The sequence below is a fragment of the Syngnathoides biaculeatus genome, chromosome 6 (genome assembly GCF_019802595.1).
Source record: "Syngnathoides biaculeatus isolate LvHL_M chromosome 6, ASM1980259v1, whole genome shotgun sequence".
NCBI classification, from domain to species: domain Eukaryota; kingdom Metazoa; phylum Chordata; class Actinopteri; order Syngnathiformes; family Syngnathidae; genus Syngnathoides; species Syngnathoides biaculeatus.
This window is the reverse complement of record NC_084645.1, coordinates 7553419-7575159: the sequence shown is the minus strand read 5'-3', so window position 1 is coordinate 7575159 and position 21741 is coordinate 7553419. Positions and strand designations below refer to the sequence as shown.

Sequence of the window (21741 nt, the reverse complement as noted above, 5' to 3'; positions counted from 1 at the left end):
ATAGCTTGCCCCACACTTTTATATATAAAAAAAAAAGTTGCTGCGTGGCGAGAGCTGCCAAGCTCATCCCTCTTGATTGGCCCGTTTTAGTCATATGCTCTGGTGACGTTCTCACAGTAACTCCCTGCTCCACATACCACCTACGCTCCTGGCTTCTCAATCGATTTTGGAGCATAGTTGTATCTTATGGTCATTTGGGTCCATTTGTTCAAGCAGACACTCTTCTACGGTCGCCCATGGTACAGAAAGGAAAGTAAAAACAGCTACCGAAAATAAGTGCTGAGGAAACTCCACACTGAGTCATCCTGGCCAAAACCATCCGTAACGAAACCTCTGACTTGGAGAAGAACTGCAGCACATTTTCAAAAATGCGCGTTGGTGGCATTAGAGCAGGGCTCAGCAACCTTTCTGAGGCTGATGGCTACTTCGTGAGCAGGGTTACGTGACCTTGTTTGGAGCAAATTTCAGACTCAGTTCATTACACGTACATAAAATATTTTTGTTTTAATTTATTGTAGTAAATAACATTACAGGTATTTTAGAATGTTAATTCACGTAAGCAAGTCAGATTCAGAATTTAAAGCACAAATAATAGTAACAATTTGTGGCCTATGGTATTTTTAGAACATAACTCGCGGACGCCTTATATGGTCCTCGCGGGCTACCATTCGCCTGCGGGCACCACGTTGGTGACCCTGGCAACAGAGCAGTGAAACAAACAAACAAACAAACAAACAGTGTGCTGGGGTACATTAGTGTGCCATAAGTGCTCTCCAGGTGTGCCGTGGGAAGTTATCCAATTTTATGTAATTGCTAAAAAACATTTATTTCCAAGAAATAATGTATCTTTATTCATCTTTTTATGCCAGTGAGGCACAATGACAGAACAAAAAAAAAACCCTCTTCTAATAGATGGCAGGAAGTACATACAGTAATTAATCTATCCATTTTTGGTGACATTTACTTTTGTTGGTGTGCCGTGGGATTTTTCAATTGTAAAATATGTCCCTTGGCTCTATAAAGGTTGGAAATCACTGCACTAGAGTATAAAGGCACACTACGGGTGGTAGAGTCACAGTGACATCAGTGCGGTCGGCGCTCACGCAAGTACAAAGAGGTCTTTGGAATTAACTTTTGAATGGGATGTCACTGACTCACTACCTAAGGTCTGGGCTTGATTACGCTTGGGTTGATGTTTTTTTTTTTTATCATGCTGCAGACCATGAAGTATGACAATTATTATAGCCTGCCTTCTAAATAGCTGTACTGCTAGCATGACAGTTAGCCTGTACGATCATTCTTAAATCTCATATCTCATGCCTGCTGAACCCATTTGTATTCAGATCACTTTGGCCAATTGACTTGAGTGAGTCTATTTTCAAGTAGGTTAGAAATCACACAGATCTGATATGACTGTTTATAGTCGCAGAGATATAAAAAAAATGTACAGACTCCCAAATCACAAAACTGGGCAGTAACAGGACATAAAGAACAATAAATAAAAATGTACTTTGTATTTAAAATGTTGCATGATGTTTTTGTGGACTGTGCTGATTCTTACCACCATTGATTATAAATTAGGGTAACCTCTCAAATTGTTTATTTATTGATCTACAGACATGTAATTTACAACATTTTGACCAAATTCAATGGCGTATGCTTTTTCTCTGAAGAGGGTTTTTTCTGTGGCAGACACTGGTATAAAATACATCATCAAGTAGTGTACAGAATTTCAATAATGTCAAGCTCTCACTGATGGGGTACTTTATATTCTGTGTGTAATATCTGTCAACATTAATGTTTTTATCCCCATTTGGTAAAAGTTTGGTTCCAAGCTGAAAATATTTGATTCCCTGCCTTTCTTTTCTCTTTACATTGCCATGATGCATTCTGTATCCTAAATGTTTCACTTGCGACATGCAATTTAAATTGAATTTTTTGGTGTGTGAGACACCTGTAACGATTACATTGCGCAATCTAAAGATGAAAGTCCATGCAGATTTAAAACTAAAATAAAAAAACAAAACAACTTACATGAAAAAATAAGCAACCTGTGCAGAACATGGAAGAAAAGCTCAAAATGTTATTTTACTTCACCAATAAAACTAGACAGTACCTGCATCTTGTGTGTTGTATTTTAAATGTGTAAATTCACAATTTTCTTGCAATCAGATTGTGGCCAACTTGACTGGATGCGATGACAGTTCGTCACAGGAACTGGCTCAGTGCTTGAGAGGAAAAAGCAAAGACGAGTTAGTTGCTGCAACTAAAAAGGTAACTGGAATACATGTACTATCTAGAAGCAAACGTTCGAGTTGAAAGGACTGGATTTCTTTGCCTGTTGTGTTCAGATGAAAATTTACCTGGGAGGCGTGGTCGATGGTGTCTTTCTGACTGATACTGCAGATGAGCTTCTAAAGAGGAAAGAAGTAATGCCCGTTCCAGTTTTGATGGGAATAACCAACCATGAATTTGGGTGGATTCTGCCTCAGGTTTTTTCTTTATTGCTTGATTTTCAAATATCAAAATACAGGCATATGTGCCTTTAATAATACATCAATTGTTTTTAATTCTACTGACAAACAATTTGAATTCATGCACATTGGGAAATGTGTCTTGCAGAGTTTTGCTCTTCCTGGCTGGGCGAACGGTATGACAAGAGAGTCTGTGCTCACAATGGTGAACATGTTCAATCCTGAAGGGGTGAGTGCCATGAAAGTTTTTAATTAGGACGTATGATGACAAAAAGAAAGATGCAATATTTTAACTCTCTGGGACTCATTCATTAATTAATTCATTCCAAAGGATGTTCCTAATTAATGATGCACTTTCATTCCTCATTAAGAACAGCCAAAAACCTTTCTACATTCTTATTCCATATTGGTTATCATCATGAAGATTAAGGACTTGATGGAGCCTATCAGAGCTGACTCTGGGCAAGAGATGGGGTGTACCCTGAACTGGTCACCTGCCAATCGCAGGGCACATACAAACAATCATTCACACTCACATTCACACCTATGGGAAATTTCTTCAATTAGCCTACCATGCATGCTTTTGGAATGTTCGGGTAAGCCTGTGTACACAAAGCAAACTCATTCAGGCTGGAGGACCTTATGCAAACTATACACAAGCAAAGCCACATTTGAATCCAGGTTCTTAAAACTCTGAGGCAGGTGTACTAACCAGTCGGTCACTGGTTACCACCCAAAAAATGTGCAAGATTTTTTCATAGTGTACAGCGTGGTTGAAACAAAGAAAAATGCTTTCAAATGGTATTTGGAGACCACAGGATTATTACATTTGAAATTATTTAGAATTGATTTCAGAATTCTATCCATCCATTTTTTAGCCGCTTATCCTCATTAGGGTCACAGGTGTGCCTATCCCAGCTGTCAACGGGCAGGAGACGGGGTACACTGGTCTCCACCCAATCGCAGGGCACATAGAGACAGACAACAGCCGCACTCACAATCACACCTAGGGGTAATTTAGAGTGTCCAATTAATATTTCATGTTTTTGGATGTGGGAGGAAACCGGAGGAAAGCCACACAGGCACGGGGACAACATGTAAACTCCACACCGTTGTGTCCGGGATTGAACCCGGGCCTTCAGAATTGTGAGGCCAACACTTTCCAGCTGAGCCACCGTGGCACCTAATAACACTTATCCATCCGGCCATCCATTTTCTTAGTAGCCCATCCTCCTGAGGGTCACGGGAGTGCTGGAGGCTATCCCAGCTGTCAAAGGGAGGGGGCGGGGTACACCCTGAACTGGTCTCCAGCCAATCGTAGGACAGATAGAGACAGACAACAGTCGCACTCGCGATCGCACCTAGGGGCAATTTAGAGTGTCCAATTAATCTTGCATGTTTTTGGGATGTGGGAGGAAACAGGAGTGTGCGGAGAAAAGCCACGCAGGCACAGGGAGAACATGCAAACTTCACACAGGCGGGTCCAGGATCGAACCCTGGACCTCAGAACTGTGAGGCCAACATTTTCTAGCTGCCCCACCGGGCTGCCTAATAACAACTAAACACAGTTAATTACTTGGAAATCTCAAAGTGAAAAAAACATTTATATTTTGACTCAAATGCATACAAAATAGTTTAGAGAATCCAAGTCTTTCAACATGATCATCATCATCATCCATCAAATGACACTTTTGGGGAGTTGTAATGATTTCCAGAGGTTGTATTTCAGGACCATATCCTTTGTTAACACTGGACCATTTAGATTCCGAGACCAGGGAAATGGTTCTATCATGACTCACAAGACCAAACACAGGAAGGTGGCAGTCCCTTAACCTTATTTTCCAATGGAAATTGGTTGTGCATTTTTCCTGGTATGCTCCCAACAAACCAACACTTGACAATCAAAACAATTTGATAAGTCGATTCAGTAGAAAGAATGAATACCTAGTAAACAAATTTCCACATACAGCCTGATTAGTCAAGGGGGACACATTGAACATTACCTGAACACGTTCTATTTGTTCTCACTGTTCACCATCGTTCACCATCATGGTCTTGCTTCTGCACAAGTGATACTGTTGGTTAAATCAGTGCTTAAGAAAAGATAAGAGAATCATTTAGTAATCCTCTGGGTGGGGGGCATACCCTCCTTAAATTCTGTACTTGGGAGTCTCAAGATTTTTCAATTTGGTTTAGAAATGGCCAAATACTAAAAAAAAAAAAAATAAAATCACCAAGCCACTCTACGCCCAAAAAAGTAAAACATTAAAATGATCTTTCTTGATATCCACTGAGATTTTTTTAAAGTATTACTTAACAGCTAACTAGCTGGTGTTTTATTATTATTATTATCATTATTATTATCATTTAATTTGGGATGAACATTAAGATAATGTATCATTGTCTTTCTGTTTTACATTGTCAGCACAAATTGTAATAGACATATAAAATCTTATGGGCTAAGCGTTATTTCTTGTTTACACTGTAGACATCTTTAGCCAACAGTCTGATTGTGGATGAATACCTGAAAACCGCCAACACCCAAGTTGCCATTCGAGACGCATTTACTGAACTCATGGGAGACCTCCTGATGACGCTACCTGTGGTCAAAGTGGCAGACTACCACACTGGTTAGACATACCTTTTTTTTTATATGTGTACAGTAAACCCACATACTTTTGCTTCGTCACCTGTGGATATACCTATTCCCACATTTTTGTCCTTTCTGTCCATGTGCTGCTTCAATCTGTTTTAAACCAGCAACTTTATAAACAGATAATATCAAGATCATTACCTGTAATCACTTGAACGTTATGGTGAGATTCATGATACACTCTTGTGTCAGAACTTTATAAGTTGTGCCCCTCTACCGGTTTTTGGTTTAGCTTATATAGTTGTTGCTCAGTGTGTGCTTGGTCAACCTTTGGTTATTTTTAGTCAGTTTGACCTATTCCTTTTTCTTTTGATTTTATACATTTATTTATTCTTGTGGAGGGGGAAAAAAGAGTAGTAAATTTCGGGTATGCCAGATTTGCTATTGTATTATTATTTATTTTTTTGGCGGGTTGGGTGCTTTAACATTTATGACAGTATAGTGATTAGCGACCATGCACCAATATCTATGAATATTCAAATAGACAAACTTTGTCACTGCCCCTGCAGTTGGCGATTTAAATCTATATGGCTGCAGAATGAGAACTTTGTTTCCTTCATCAAAAGTAAAATTGATTTATTGTTTGAAATTAATACAGATCAAACGGGAGCCTGTACAAGATGGGAAGCATACAAAGCTTACATTCGAGGAGAAATTATTAGTTATACAAGTTCTAAATCTAAACAACAAAAAGCAGAAATGTGTGATTTAGAGAAGCAAATAAAGGAGTTAGAAAATGATTTAGATCAGGTAGATGATCCACTTAAACATAAAGAATTGCTATTTTTAAGAAGTAAATATAATAAATTATCTACAGATAAAGCGGCAAAAAGTTTATTAGGGCTTAAGCAGCGTTACTACGATCAAGGTGAAAAAGCGGGTAATTTTTTGACTTGGAGGATTCGGAAATTACAAACAGAACGGGCAATTAATAGCATAAGGACATCTAACGGAGATTTGACTGTTGACCGTCAAGAAATTAATAGTACTTTCAGGGATTTCTATGAACAATTGTATAAATCCGAGATACAACAGACTTCGTTTGAGAGGGATGCATTTCTTGATTCACTTGTATTTCCAGTCCTCTCAGAGGAGGCAAAGCAAAACTTAGATAACCATCTGACAGAAGAAGAAATTTCTGCTGCCATTCAAAGTATTAACACTAATCGTGCTCCTGGGCCCGATGGACTGACTATAGAAATTTATAAAGCATTTCAAAAACAATTATTGACTCCATTGATGGACATGTATAAAGAATCATATAATAAGGAGACTCTTCCTCCTACATTGAGACTTGCGTTGATTACTCTGATCCTCAAACCTAATAAGCCTTCCACAGAATGTTCCTCATAAGGACCAATAAGCCTGATGGGATACGATACAAAAATACTTTGCAAAGCCCTGGCAATACGATTGGATCACTATATACCTAGTTTAATACATAATGATCTAAACGGTTTTGTTAAAAAACATCAAGGATTTCACAATATTCGAAGAGTTTTTAATATAGTACATGAAAAGCCAGAGTGTAAAGACACAGCACTGCTGTCGTTGGATGCACGTCAGGCCTTTGAAAGAATTGAATGGTCATTTTTATTTAATGTTCTACCGCGGTTTGGATTTGGCAATAATTTTCTTAAATGGTTAAAATTTTTATATACAAACCCTAATGCTAGTATTATCACTAGTAGTATTTATTCTAAACCAATTGTTTTGGGAAGATCCACACGCCAGGGCTGTCATCTTTCCCCAATGTTGTTTATTTTAGCCTTAGAACCCCTGGCCATGTCGATGGTATGGATAGAGGCTTGACGGACATTCAAATTGGTGATCAAGATCACAAAATCTCTCTTTATGATGATGACGTCATTCTCTTTTTGACGAAGTTATCCATGAGCTTTCCAAATTTATTGGAGCAAATTAAAAAGTTTGGTAGGTTCTCAGGTTATGTGATTAATGATACAAAGTCATCAATTTTATTTTTAAGTACTGAAAAGAGACTTAATCCTGTGGTTAGCACTCCTTTTTTGAACGCGAGAGATGGATTTACTTATTTGGGGGTAAAAAGTTCCCCCTGATGTTAACAATATAGTTCAGGTTAATTATGACCCTTTCATCTTGGAGGTACAACAGTTACTAGACAGGTGGATGATTATGCCAATTTCAATGTTGGGTCGTATAAACATAGTTAAAATTAGCGTTTTGCCGAAATGTTTATATATTTTTTTCAAACCATACCTCCTCCATTACCTGACATCTTTTTCACTAGACTCAACAGAATGCTCCTGAATTTGATTTGGAATAATAAGAAAGCCAAATTAAGACTACGGTTGCTTTATATGCCTTATGAAACTGGAGGGTTACAATTTCCCAACTTTAAATGGTATTACTGGTCTGCTCAACTACGCTCAGCTATGTATTATTTTTCAACATCACCATCACCCTCTTGGGTAGAAATAGAGCAAGCAACATTACCATACCTTCTATTAAAGTACTATTTATATTCTGCTGAGAATAGAGTATTAAAACGGCAGACCAAGAATCAATTTTTGAAAAATATTATAGATATCTGGTTTGAATCACACAAACATATAGGGGACACTCCTTTACTTTCACACTTATCTCCCATATGGGGTAATGCGACTTTTAAAGTTGGAGTAGCAGATGGGGATTTTAAATTATGGGCAAATAATGGTATAAAATCAATAGGTGACCTTTATGTAAATGGTGAAATGCTTACATTCATTCAAATATATCAAAAATGTTCTATCCCAATAAGCATTTTTTCAAATATCTGCAGTTAAAACACTTTGTCAGCACAAATCAAAAACATAATGTATGAACCCCTTTGTCCAGTTTAGAAGATATTGTCCAGTCAGGTTTGCATAGATGTAAGCAGATATCTATGTTCTATAAATCTCTAGTCTCACATGATAGAGAATTAAGTAAAAATAGATTGGAGGCATGGAAACTAGATATTAAAGAAAATATTGAAGTAATTGATTGAGAACATTCATGTTTTAAAGCACAAAAACAAACAATAAATACTAGAATGAGGCGATTACAATATAAATGGCTGATGAGGACTTATGTGACTCCTGTTAAACTTCATCCGTGGACCCCTGACTTTCCAGACACGTGTAGTAAGTGCTCTAATAACAAGGGTACTTTATATCATTGTTTATGGGATTGTTGGAAAGTCAAAGATTATTGGAAATCTATTGTTCAGACAATTTTTATAATAGTTGGAATTCAGGTTCATCATTGCGCAACTCTGTGTATTTTAGGTATAAATCCCAAGGATTTTGCTGTTAATAAAAAGAAGGCCACGCTTATAGACTTTGGTCTCCTGCAGGCCAGGAGAACAATTGCATTATTTTGGAAAAAAGTGGACGTTCCTTCAATAAAAGTATGGATGTTGGAAATGGCATCTTGTGTTGCACTGGAAAGACTCACGTTTATCATGAGAGGAAGAGCTCAGGAATTTGAGGACATATGGAGACCCTTAGAAGAGTTTTTGAAAAAAATGTCAATTATTTGTGATTTATGTGCTTTCTTTTTTTAACACTCTTATGTCTGTGCATACTGTGTTTTTTTTTTTTTTACTGTTATTGTGTTGTTTTTGTAAAATTATATATGAGAAATCAAATAAATATATTGTTTAAAAAAAAAAAAGATCATTACCTGCAGTGACAATCTTGTTTAGCTGCATTATTTGATTGGCCTTGACCACCCATAACATGTAGTTTAATTGTCTTCCATCTTTAGATGCGGGCAATCCAGTTTACATGTATGAGTTTGGGTATTGTGCTGAAATGCATAAAGCCTTCAGGCCCCTTTTCGTGAAGGCAGATCATGGCGATGATGTCGGCTTTGTGTTTGGCGGATGTTTCTGGCGTGGTCATGTCAAATTTATGGGTATGTTGTGTATTATTTCATAGCTGTGAATTATATTATACTGCACCAACTAAGTGAAGAAAATTATTATGTAAAGGCCTTCTATTGTCATGAATGAATGAAATAATCATTATGAGTTGCTAAACAGGCTATAAAATAACATTTCCCACTATACAGTACATCCAAAATTCTCACAGATTTTGAGTGTGGGACTCATGGTGTGAGTGCAAGTTTTTGGGCGGAGTTTGTGAGAGGTTTTTGGGTGAGAGTGAGAGGTTTTGTATTGAGTGCGAAAGTTTTTTTTTTGTGTGTATACAAAAGGTACATTTTTGGCCTATACAACAGTTACGGTATAGATCGTTGTCCATTTGTCTTATCTGAGTCCCTTTGATGTTGTTTCAGGAACCATTACCAAAAGGGATGAACAACATTGTTTAACTATAATGAAATACTGGGCCAATTTTGTCCGTACTGGGTAAGAACAACAAGCTAAAGCTAGCTATTGTAGCTATTTATCATCCGTATAATTTGTCTAGCGACCATTCTTCTCAAGGTAACAATGAAATTCTTGGGGAGTAAATGTTTATAACCACACTTGAAAAAAAATTGTGCAAACCAAAAAAAAAAAATTCAAGTATCTAGAACCTATTCTTACTAATTGAGTAAAATGTCTAACAAGCGATTAATTATGACTTGAAAAAAGAATCCTAGTGAATATAATAAGTAGTACAGAAACAGGATGGATGAAATTAACAAATTATATGATGATGTTGTAGATGACTTTATTTTAGAAGGGGAAAGGAAGAAGATGTGCATTTTGTATATCTGCAGTAGCAATTTTTGAGGAAAAAAAATCACTGAGAGGCATGATGTGGATGTTATTTCTTTCACAAATAACACTAAATTGACCATTGCAATGACATACTTTGTCATTTTCTCTTTAGGTCACCCAATGGCCTGGGACTGGTCATTTGGCCTCAGTATGACAGGCAGAAGCAGGAGTACATGGAGCTTGATGTGAAACAAACTGTAAGACAGAAGTTGAAGAAGGACAGAGTCCATTTTGCAACGGTCACTCTCCCTCAGAAAGTGAAAATGTTAGCTGCAGCAACCACGTCTGGAAAGTGACCTCGGGAAATGTTGGCCTTGTATCCATTACTACTTCTTCAAGGATAGAGATTACATACCTCCATGTTATAACCAAGTGATGTGAGATCTTGTGACGTGAAAGTATTGATTATTTTTTTTTATCCTTCAATTGTTTCCACAAGTACACCAAGAAAAATACAATGTACGTTTTACAATACTAATTGTAATCAATGGGAATCGATCTCTGCTTAAAAAAAATACCTCCATGGTTCATTTGAAAGTGTAGTTTACATATAATTGTTTTGTGACTTGTATTTTGTAATCAGCACTAGAGGGTAAAAGAAAATAACGAGTGATGACTGTCACGTCCCATCGGAAAGGAGAGTAGGACCCAAATGCAGGAACTCGGAAGACGCAAGGTAGTTCAAGAAGAGACACGTTTATTGTAGGCAGAGGTCGAAGATCGAGCAGGCAGTCCAGTGCAGCTGCGGTAGTTGTGACGTCGGGCGAAGAGAACAGATGAGCGGACAGGCAGCAGTCGGTACACGGGAGAACAATCAACGCAGGCAGAAGTATCAAGGAGTCAGGCTTACAAGGTTGGTCGGAGAACGGACGAAGGTCGGTACACACCGGTTCAATCAGGAATTCGAGAGTGCTGGAACGGGACATAAAGCTCAACGAACTGGCGGAGGACCAGTCGTCACCGGGTCCTATATATACACAGGGGATGATCAGCCCGCATGAGGCGCAGGTGTGTGCCTCCCAATAAGCGGCTGAAGCGGCAGGATCATGACAATGACATCTCTTAATCACATATGGAGAAGGGTTAAAAAGGTGAATAGAAATGGGTCATTTGGACTTTTAAAGGTTATTCAGGAATTTATTTCAAAATACATTAGATATTTGGAAATCAATGCTGAAAATACATGATTTAAATCAAATCCAATTGCTTTATACAGTTCTTTTCATACATGAAAATACAACACAAAGTATTTTTGGGAATTAAGACCAATACTAAAAATGCTAAGAAATATGCAAGGCCCACCCATCCCACCCCACAGAAGAGGCCTTCACAAAGACCATTGTGACCCAAGGAGACTGGGATGGGTTTCTACATTGTTCAGATGCTCCCTGTCCCTCAGTCCACAGGGAAACTGTAGAATGATATGCCCGCAGGTGAGAATCCAGTGTGGAGGCTCCCATGAGGAAACACCGGACTTTAATTGAAAAGCTTAAGAAGCAAAGCAAAGTAAATTTATTGGAACAGCATATTCCATACACTTCTTCTTCTTTTCCTTTTGGCTTGTCCTGTCAGGGGTTGTTGTTGTTGGAACCAGGCAATAGCATTGTTCAGTCGACTTCTAGTTCCAGAAAGGCAGCCACTTCCTTCAGGCGTTTCCACAGGTCCATTACGGTCAGCATAGTGGGAGCTGCTGCTCAGTTGAAGATGTGCTGCGTGTCGTGAGAACCCTGTCCGCATTTTTGGCAGAGTCCTGTCAGGGGTCTCCACAGCATGTCATCTTTTTCCATGTGCACCTTGGTCTTCCCTCGCAACATCCATCAACCTTCTCTTTGATCTTCCTCTCGCTCTTTTGGCTGGCAGCTCCATCCACAGGACCCTTCCACCAATATACTCACTCTCTCGCATCTGGTCATGTCCAAACCATCAAAGTTTGCTCCATTTGTCTCCAAAACATCCAACTTTGGCTGTCCCTCTTATGACCTCATTTCTAATCCTATCCAACCTGCTCACTCCTAACAAGAACCTCAACATCTTCTGCTTCCTGTTGTCTCTTGGGTGCCACCGACTCTAATCCGTACACAATGGCCGGCCTCACCACTGTTTTATAAACTTTGCCCTTCATCCGAGCAGAGACTCTTCTGTCACATAACACACCAGACACCTTCCGCCAGCTGTTCCACCTCGTTTGAACCCGTTTCTTAACATCATTACCATACTCTCCATTGCTCTGTATTGTTGACCCCAAGTATTTGAAGTCATCCACCCTCGCTATCTCTTCTCCCTGGAGCCTCACTTTTGCCCCTCCATCCCTCTCATTCACACACATATACAGTATTCTGTTTTACTTTGGCTAATCTTCATTCCCCTCATTTCCAGTGCATGCCTCCATCTTTCTAATTGTTCCTCCACCTGCTCCCTGCTTTCACTGCAAATTACAATATCATCTGCGAACATCATGGTCCGAGGGGATTCCAGTCTAACGTCATCTCTCGATTCCATTACCATACATACATACAAACATTACCATAAAGAATAAGGTGCTCAGAGCTGATCCCTGACACCTCATCTCTGTTCTGCTGCCCTCTCACATGTCCTGCACTATCCTAATATATTTCTCTGCCACACCAGACTTACGCGTGCAGTACCACAGTTCCTCTCTTGGTACTCTGTCATAGGCTTTCTCTAGGTCTACAAAAACACAATCTCCGCGTCCGTGTCTTACGCTCCAGCATGATAATGCACAGCCCCATGTTGCAAGGATCACTTCACAATTCCTGCAAGCTGAAAACATCCCAGTTCTTGCATGGCCACCATATTCCATGACATGTCACCCACTGAGCACATTTGGGATGCTCTGAATTGCCGTATATGACAGTATGCTCCAATTCCTGCCAATATTCAGCAAGTTTGCAAAGCCTTTGAGGAGGAGTGGACCAACATCCCACAGGTCACAATTGACGAACTCCTAGTAGTGACAGGAGTCTAAAAGTCCAATTTATTTACTTTTTACAATTTGTGTTGTAGTACTTACTTATTATACACTCATTCATAATAAATGTAACCTGTATTTTCCAATATTTACAAAATATATTACTTATAAAAAATGGAGTGAGTATTCCTGTGATTCAACTAAATTTTGATGAAATTGTTGATGGAACAATTTTCTCAGTGTACCCAATCAAAGATAAAATTGTCGTCATGGGTCAATTAAACCTGAGGTTGTTTTTGTTGTAATTAGTAACAACCAATTTATATAGGGTTTAGTAGTTTACAATTTGGTAAAAAAAAATGCTGGTTTTACCTTTGTCACTTCAGCGTAACAGTAATAAATCATGGCTCAGTGGCGTAATGGGCAACAAATCTCACAACATATCAAAAGATTCTTGGTTTAACTCCTGCTTGACTCATTCTTTGCTTATGTGATAAATCGTCGTCTTCTTTTCCTTGCGGCTTGTCCCGTGAGAGGTCGCCACAGCGTGTCATCTTTTTCCATCTTAGCCTATCTCCTGCATCTTCCTCTCTAACCACAACTGCCCTCATGTCTTCCCTCACCACATCCATAAACCTTCTCTTTGGTCTTCCTCTCGCTCTTTTGCCTGGCAGCTCCATCCTCAGCACCCTTCCACCAATATACTCACTCTCTCGCCTCTTAACATGTCCAAACCATCAAAGTCTGCCCTCTCGAATCTTGTCTCCAAAACATCCAACTTTGGCTGTCCCTCTAATGAGCTCATTTCTAGTCCTATCCAACCTGCTCACTCCGAGCGAGAACCTCAACATCTTCATTTCTGCTACCTCCAGTTCTGCTTCCTGTTGTTTCTTCAGTGCCTCCGTTTCTAATCCGTACATCATGGTCGGCCTCACCACTGTTTTGTAAACTTTGCCCTTCATCCTAGCAGAGACTCTTCTGTCACATAACACACCAGACACCTTCCGCCAGCTGTTCCAACCTGCTTGGACCCGTTTCTTCACTTCCTTACCACACTCACCATTGCTCTGGATTGTTGACCCTAAATATTTGAAGTCCTCCACCCTCCCTATCTCTTCTCCCTGTAGCCTCACTCTTCCCCCTCCACCTTTCTCATTCACGCACATATATTCTGTTTTACTTCAGCTAATCTTCATTCCTCTCCTTTGCAGTGCATGTCTCCATCTTTCTAATTGTTCCTATGCATGCTCCCTGCTTTCACTGCATATCACAATCTCATCTGCGAACATCAAGGTCCAAGGGATTCCAGTCTAACCTTGCCCGTCAGCCTATCCATTACCACTGCAAACAGGAAGGGGCTCAGAGCTGATCCCTGGTGCAGTCCCACCTCCACCTTAAATTCGTCTTGTCACACCGAAGGCACACCTCACCATTGTTCTGCTGTCATCACACATGTCCTGTACTATTTTAACATACTTCTCTGCCACATCAGACGTCCGCATGCAGTACCACAGTTCCTATCTTGGTACTCTGTCATAGGCTTTCTCTATCTCCACAAAGACACAATATCGCTACTTCTGACCTTCTCTGTACTTTTCCACTAGCATCAGTCAAGGCAAATAATGCATCTGTGCTACTCTTTCTAGGCATGTAACCATACTGTTGCTGGCAGATACTTACTTCTCCCCCACCACCATACCTTCATTGTGTGGCTTATCAACTTCATTCCTCTATAATTCCCAAAGCTCTGCACATGGCCTTTGTTTGTAAAAATGGGAATGAGCACACTTTTCCTCCGTTCTTCAGGCATCTTCTCGCCCGCTATTATTCTGTTGAATAAGTTTGCCAAAAACTCCACAGCCACCTCTTCAAATTGCTCCACACTTCTACAGGTATGTCATCAGGACCAACTGCCTTTCCATTTTTCATCCTCTTTAGTGCCTTTCTCACTTCCCTCTTAATAATCATTGCCACATCCTGGTCCTTCACACTTGCCTCTTCTAATCTTCATTCTCTCTCAATTTCTTCATTCATCAACTTCTCAAAAGTATTCTTGGCAATCTATTTAGCACACGACTGGAACCAAACAACACATTTCCATCTCTATCCTTAGTCACCCTTGCTTGTTGCAGATCCTTCCCATCTCTATCCCTCTGTCTGGCCAACCTGTAGAAATCCTTTTTTCCTTCTTTCATGTCCAACTTTGTGTACATGTCGTCATATGCTTCTTGTTCAGCCTTCACCACATCTACCTTTGCCCTACGTTGCATCTCAGTGTATTCCTTTCGCCTCTCCTGAGTCCTCTCAGTGTCCCACTTCTTCTTCGCTAACCTCTTTCCTTGTATTACTTCCTGAATTTTGGAGTTCCACCACCAATTCTCCTCCCCTTTCCTACCAGAAGACACACACAGTACTCTCTTGCCTGTCACTCTGATCACCTTGGCTGTAGTAGTCCAGTCTTTCGGGAGCTCTTCCTTCGATCGAGAGCCTGTCTCACCTCTTTCCAGAAGGCCACACAACATTCTTCCTTTCTCAGCTTCCACCACACAATTCTCTGTTCTACCTTTATCTTTTTAATCTTCCTACCCACCACCAGAGTCATCCTATGCTGTCGTGCTACACTCGACCCTACCACTACTTTACTGTCAGTAACCTCCTTCAGATTACATTGTCCGCACAAAATATGATCCACCTTTGTGCTTCTACCTCCGCTCTTGTCGGTCACTCTATGTTCCTGCCTCACTACTGCCATTTCCATCCTTTTTGCAAAGTCCACCAACATCGGTCCTTCAACGTTCCTTTCCTGGATGCCATACTTACCCATCACTTCTTCATCGCCAACTGTTTCCTTCACCAACATGTCCATTACAATCTGCACCAATCACAACTATCTCTTTGTCTAGGATGGTCTAAACTATTTCATCTAGTTCCTTCCAGAATTTTCTCTTTTCACTCTACGTCACATCCTACCTGTGCGGCATAGCCATTAATCACATTATACATAACACCCTCAATTTCAAATTTCAGCCTCATCACTCGATCTGATACTCTTTTCCCCTCCAAGACATTCTTAGCCAGCTCTTCCTTTAAAATAACCATTACTCCATTTCTCTTCCCATCGACTCCATGGTAAAATAATTTAAACCCTGTTCCTCAACTTCTAGCCTTAGTACCTTTCCACCTACTCTCTTTGATGCACAGCATATCAACTTTTCTCCTAATCATCATGCCAATCAACTCTTGGGCTTTTCCTGTCATAGTCTCAACATTCAAAGTCCATAAACTCAGTTGTAGGCTTTGTGCATTCCTCTTCTTCTGTCGACGAATCCGCTTTCCTCCTCTTCTTGGTCTTCGACCCACAGTAGCTGAATTTCCACCGACGCCCTGCAGGTTACAGTGCCGGGGGTAGGTGTTGTGAACCCAGGCCACGAGCCATCCGGTATGGTATTCTTTAGATCAATCGACCAAGATCGCAACGGCATGCCGACAAAAACAAAAAAGAAATCAGACGTATTTTTCTAACCTTGAGCTCACAGCACATGTGCAAACAACGACACTGTGAGTAAAGCAAAACACGGTGGTCAGCGAGTTCCCCCACAATTTTAAGCCCTCGCTTTTTTCTTAAAGTAAAGAAATTTTATCAAATATGAGTATGGATGCTGGAGCAAAGAAGACAAAAACGTTTCACTTTCACACGGAATGGCAGGCAGACTTTTTTTTCCCATGTCATTTTCAAAGTGTAGTGTGTAGTGGCATTTTCAAACTGTTCATGGCAAACACCGACATTCCGCTAAAAAGCAAGCTGAGAATGATAAAAGTGAACTAAAATCCCAATTGGCCGCACAGCAGTCACTTTTCACACATCAGAGTTCATCAGCAAAAGCCGCCACCGAAGCATTGTTACGGGATCGTCACATCATTGTTAATAACGAGAAGTCCTTCCAAGACGGAGGGATAGTAAAAGAGGCATAGCTGACTCATTGTTCCGATCTTTTAAAAATAAGTTGGAAATAGCTTCAAAAAACTTCACCCGCTGTCAAGGACTACAATTACACGGCGCTGTGAACCCATGGCTGATGTGTGGAAGGACATCAGAGCTTGTGTTTCTCACTGCAGTTGGACGAATCTACTGACGTCAGTGACACATCACACATTTTCATTCGCGTGGTGTTTAGTGATCATTCACGTGGACTCAGTTGCAAAAAATGTTCATAGTTACAGTGAATAAGATAAGTATTTGAAGACCCTGCGATATTGCAAGTTCTCCCACTTAGAAATCATGGAGGGGTCTGAAATGTTCCTCTAAGGTGCATCTCCACTGTGAGAGAGATAATCCAAAAAGAAAAATCCAGAAGTCACAATGTAGGATTTATTTGAACACCTGTGTATCAGCTAGAATTCTGACCCTCAAAGACCTGTTAGTCCGCCTTTAAATGTCCACCTCCACTCCATGTATTGTCCTGACTCAGATGCACCTGTGACAGGTCATTAGCTGCATAAAGACACCTGTCCACTCCATACAATCAGTAAGACTCAAACTTGTAACCTGGCCAAGACCAATGAGCTGTCCAAAGACACCAGAGACAAAATTGTACAACTCCACACGGCTGGAAAGGGCTACGAGAAATTGCCAAACAGCTTGGTGAAAAAAGGTCCACTGTTGGAGCAAACATTAGAAAATGGAAGAAGCTAAACATGACCGTCAATCTCAATGTATGATTTTTTTCACGATTTGTTTGTGTGATGCAGCTGCAAATAAGTATTTGAACAGCTGAGAAAACCAATGTTAATATTTGTTACAGTAGCCTTTGTCTGCAATTACAGCGGTCAAATGTTCCCTGGAGTTGTTCACCAGGTTTGAACACATTCCAGGAGGGATTTTTGGCCCACTACTCCACGCAGAACTTCTCAAGATCAGACAGGTTTCTGGGCTGTCGCTGACAAACACGGAGTTTCAGCTCAGTCCAAAGATTTTCTATTGGGTTTAGTTCTGGAGACTGGCTAGGCCACGCCAGAACCTTAACATGCTTCTTTCGGAGCCACTCCTTGGTTTTCCCTGCTGTGTGCTTTGTATCATTTTCATGTTGAAAGACCCAGTCACGACCCATCTTCAATGTTCAGACTGAGAGAAAGAGGTTGTCCTCCAAAATCTCACAATACATGGCCACGGTCATTCTCTCCTTAATACAGTGCAATCGTCCTGTCCCATGTGCAGAAAAACACCCCCAAAGCATGATGCAACCACCCCCATGATTCACAGGAGGGATGGTGTTCTTGGGATGGAACTCATCATTCGTCTTCCTCTCAACACAGTTAGTGGAATTATGACCAAAAAGTTCCATTTTGGTCTCATCTGACCACAAAACTTTCTCCCATGACTCCTCTGTATCATCCAAATGGTCATTGGCAAACTTAAGATGGGCCTTGACATGTGCTGGTTTCCTCCTATAGAGCTCGCGCACCTACGTCGTACAATCACGTGACATCGCCATATTGCCGGTCAAACGAAGCATTCATCAACTATGATTGGAAAAAAATTCGGACAGGGAATAGTCTCCTCCGTACACGAAAGCATATTGCGGCCACACGATAACCTACGTAAACATTGCATATTTAATCTTTGTCCTGCTTTCACACACACACACACACACACACACACACCACACACACACACACACACACCACACACACACACACACACACACACACACACACACTCATTGTTGGACCACAGCCTTTGTCTCTGTCACATTGTGTGTCACAGAGCGCCCTGTTCATTAAACTTCGAAGTGTTTGTCACATTTCATGCCTCTGGAGTCCAGTTATTGACCAAACCTGGAATTGGATGAACACGCTGAAGGACCCCAAAAAGGCCCTCCTTCCAACACAACAAACAGCACAACAAGTCTAGGACATTGTGAATACTCTACTCCGGTTCAATGTCCCCCACACTGTGGAGTAGCTCTTTTTGACCGGCAATATGGCACCGTGGAAACTGTGACGTCACGTGTACGAGCTCCATTACATATGCATGTGTCAATGTACAGAATCTTCTAATTTTTCCTGGGCATGCTGCAAATGTGTAGATTATATCATATCTCTTGGGATATAAAGTATCCCAAGTATTTACATTTATCACATCGTTTTCCATAACAATGTGTGAACATTTACTATGCTTTTTGCCCTGACCGGAAGTTAAAGCCTATTAACCATGGCAGTGTCCATCAGGGATGCAATCTAGTTTTTATTCTATGTAATTGCCGTGCACACGCTACATAGGTGGGGGATGGACTTGAATCCCAGACCTCAGAACTGTGAGGCAGACGCTCTGACCAGTCGTCTAATTTTTCCACAAATAATAATATAGTGTAGGAATAATTGTGATCATAATTATCATACATCTGCTTCCGATAAAGAAATGATTTGGTCTGCTCTAGATAACGTGGCAGCCTCCTAGAAGGAGATAGCAAGAACAAAAACGTCTAATCATCAGAACTGTTAGAGCTGCTGCCTGTTAAAGAAATGATGACCACACATGTATTCAGCAATCTTCCACACATGCACAGGCACATGAACAAACATGTACCCCTTGTTTCCAACTGTTTTGCTTGCCATCTCCTTTTTGTAAATATATGTAAATAAGGGGCGTCTTAAAACTAAATAAAAAGAGGTGCTGAGGAGAGGATAATCAGAGAGCGCAGTGGTGAATTGAACGAGACAGTTCCTCTCCTCTCGAGACTTGAACTGGTGTCTTTGCTTCCTTTTTGTCCTGTTTAATGAATGTCTGATTGGTGAACCTGACTTGTAGCCCGGATGATTAGCTGCACTGCTCTTAAACGTCATGTGGGTTCTCATATCGTCCTTCTTGTTTTGCGCATGCCCAGTTGGCCACCTGCACAGAGGACAAGCCACGAGCAACAAAGCGAAAACATTGGGCTGCAGTGAAGAGCAGCCCCCTTTCCTGTCAAAAAAAAAAACAAAAAACCCACTCCTCTCTTGGTACGTACACTTCTACTTTTTGTTTTGTAGCATACGTGATTGTTTACTGTACATCCCTCGGGCTTCGTCCGTATTTAATGGTTCAAGAAATTTCTCAAACGACCCTTTTGAGCGAAACGAACGGGTTCAGCATTTTCCTGCCCCTCCTGTGCTGTCAGGTTGATTTAAAAAAATAATAATAATAAATTTAAAGCGTTGTCGACGTTTGACCAAAATTGTTTGGCCTCCTATCGAAAGAAGTTTATCACCGTAAAATGTAATTAAAAAAAAAAAAGGGGGGGGGGGGGGCTCGGCAGTGACACTTTTAACGCTGGAGCGTACAAGCTTCCAGGAAATGTCAGTCTTTTGCTGTGTTTATTCAATGCTGCTTCCTTTTTCAACAGCTCTGCGTCCAGTTTGTGCTCATTCCTCAGCAGGGTCAAATTACACGTCTGCTGTGATGAACAAAAATTATAGTTTTTGTAACCTTGGCCAGGGAGACTTGAGAAACTACTTTAAAATCTTGTAAATGAAGATATCGTCGATTAGCTGTTCGTGCTTTATATTTGAATACGTGCAACCTGATTCTGTCGTAGCTACTGTTAGGTTGGCACATTGAAAACATGGACCCCTTCCACCACCCAACTTTCATTTTTGTCAGGTAAGCAATGCTGCGTTTTAAAATATGGCTTGGGGTTTCCCGCTCAACAGCAATTACCCTGGTAAATTTTTACAGATTAGTTGGTCCTATGGTAATTGCGATGGACATACTACTGTTTTAATTAGACCTGTAAATTGATTGGGAGCCATAGAGGCAGATTGTTTTCACATTATAAAGTGCACAAAGATTCTGTTGATTGACTGGTATGTCTATGGGCAGGTTTCCAATTACACCATTTTGTGTAGAGGTCAGAGAACCCAGGTGATAGATGAAGCGTATAGTTTTTTTCTATTAATTTAATTTAGTCTAAGGACTGTGGTGACGTCATTGGAAACCTATCCATTTTTGTTTTCGCACCAGTTTTCTTATTGTGGATGGAATTGAGTCTAAGGACTGGTGACATAATTGGAAACCCATCTATTGTTGTTTTTGCACCAGTATACTTTATGTGGATGGAATTTTCAACAGTCATCTTTTCTTTCGGGGCCTTCTGTTCCTAGTCACCGTCTACTCCAGGCACAGGAAACAAGTCATGGTTCTGACATACTGTAGTGAGCGATTGAGAGTTCGGGGGACAAGCACAGATGACTTTAAAGAAATGATCATGACGTTAGTATTGAACACATTGCACAAGCACACATTAGTATTGAATATATTGCATGAGCATGTGTCCTCTTTGACCTGTTGGTAATTATTAATCATTATTGGCTTTCATAGGAGGTTCAACAAAATAAGTGTACTGTTTTGTTTTACCGCGAGGGTCACCATTGATGGCATCCCTTCATTTTTTGCGTAACCTGAAACTTCAGCACTCACAATCACACCTAGGGGCAATTTAGAGTCTCCAATTAATGTTGCATATTTTTGGGATGTGGGAGGAAACCAGAGTGCCCGGAGAAAACTCTCACAGGCACAGGGAGAACATGCAAGCTTCACACAGGTGGGGCGGAGATTTGAACCCCGGTCCACAAAACTGTGAGGCCAACATTCTTACCAGTTGCCCTACCATGATGCCTATTTTCATATATATAGTGGTGTTTAAATGTATTTTTTTCCATGTCTTCTGACGTAATTTAAAAATCTATACAGCTTTTGTAACTCCCGCCATGAAAATCCTCTCGAGGGATTTGTTTTGGAGAAGAAGCAGGAAGTGACGTACGGGACAGAGGCGCCCCCTATTGGACTCGTTTGTTTCCATTAGTTTTACCTCTGGGAAGGTACCTCATTGTTCCTTCGTGTTAGCCAAAATTCCAGCTCATTGCATTGCTGGACATTGCTTGAAAACTCGGGAGAATGGATTTAGGCCTTCATAAGTTT

The 21741-nt window shown here is 40.5% G+C and overlaps 2 protein-coding genes across 7 annotated transcripts in view; both read left to right on the top strand.

Annotated features, from left to right (window-relative positions):
- Positions 1-12795, top strand: part of LOC133501764 (carboxylesterase 5A-like) — a 53275-nt gene extending 40480 nt beyond the window's left edge. For 2 of the 5 annotated variants that reach the window (XM_061821709.1, XM_061821706.1), the window contains 7 exons: positions 2173-2274; positions 2352-2492; positions 2623-2703; positions 4963-5104; positions 8896-9045; positions 9427-9499; positions 9969-12795. In XM_061821709.1, coding sequence (XP_061677693.1) covers positions 2173-2274; positions 2352-2492; positions 2623-2703; positions 4963-5104; positions 8896-9045; positions 9427-9499; positions 9969-10152 — 873 coding nt within the window. In that variant the 3' untranslated portion in view covers positions 10153-12795. Of the gene's footprint in view, positions 1-2172; positions 2275-2351; positions 2493-2622; positions 2704-4962; positions 5105-8414; positions 8701-8895; positions 9046-9426; positions 9500-9968 lie in introns of those variants that run through there. The other 3 variants (XM_061821708.1, XM_061821710.1, XM_061821707.1) reach the window with 3 other exon arrangements.
- A 6848-nt stretch (positions 12796-19643) lies between these two features.
- The window catches only part of kiaa0513 (KIAA0513 ortholog), a 33027-nt gene continuing 30929 nt past the window's right edge, over positions 19644-21741 (top strand). For both annotated transcript variants that reach the window (XM_061821477.1, XM_061821476.1), the window contains exon 1: positions 19644-19784. The gene's annotated coding sequence lies outside the window, so the exon portion shown is untranslated. The remainder of the gene's footprint in view (positions 19785-21741) is intronic.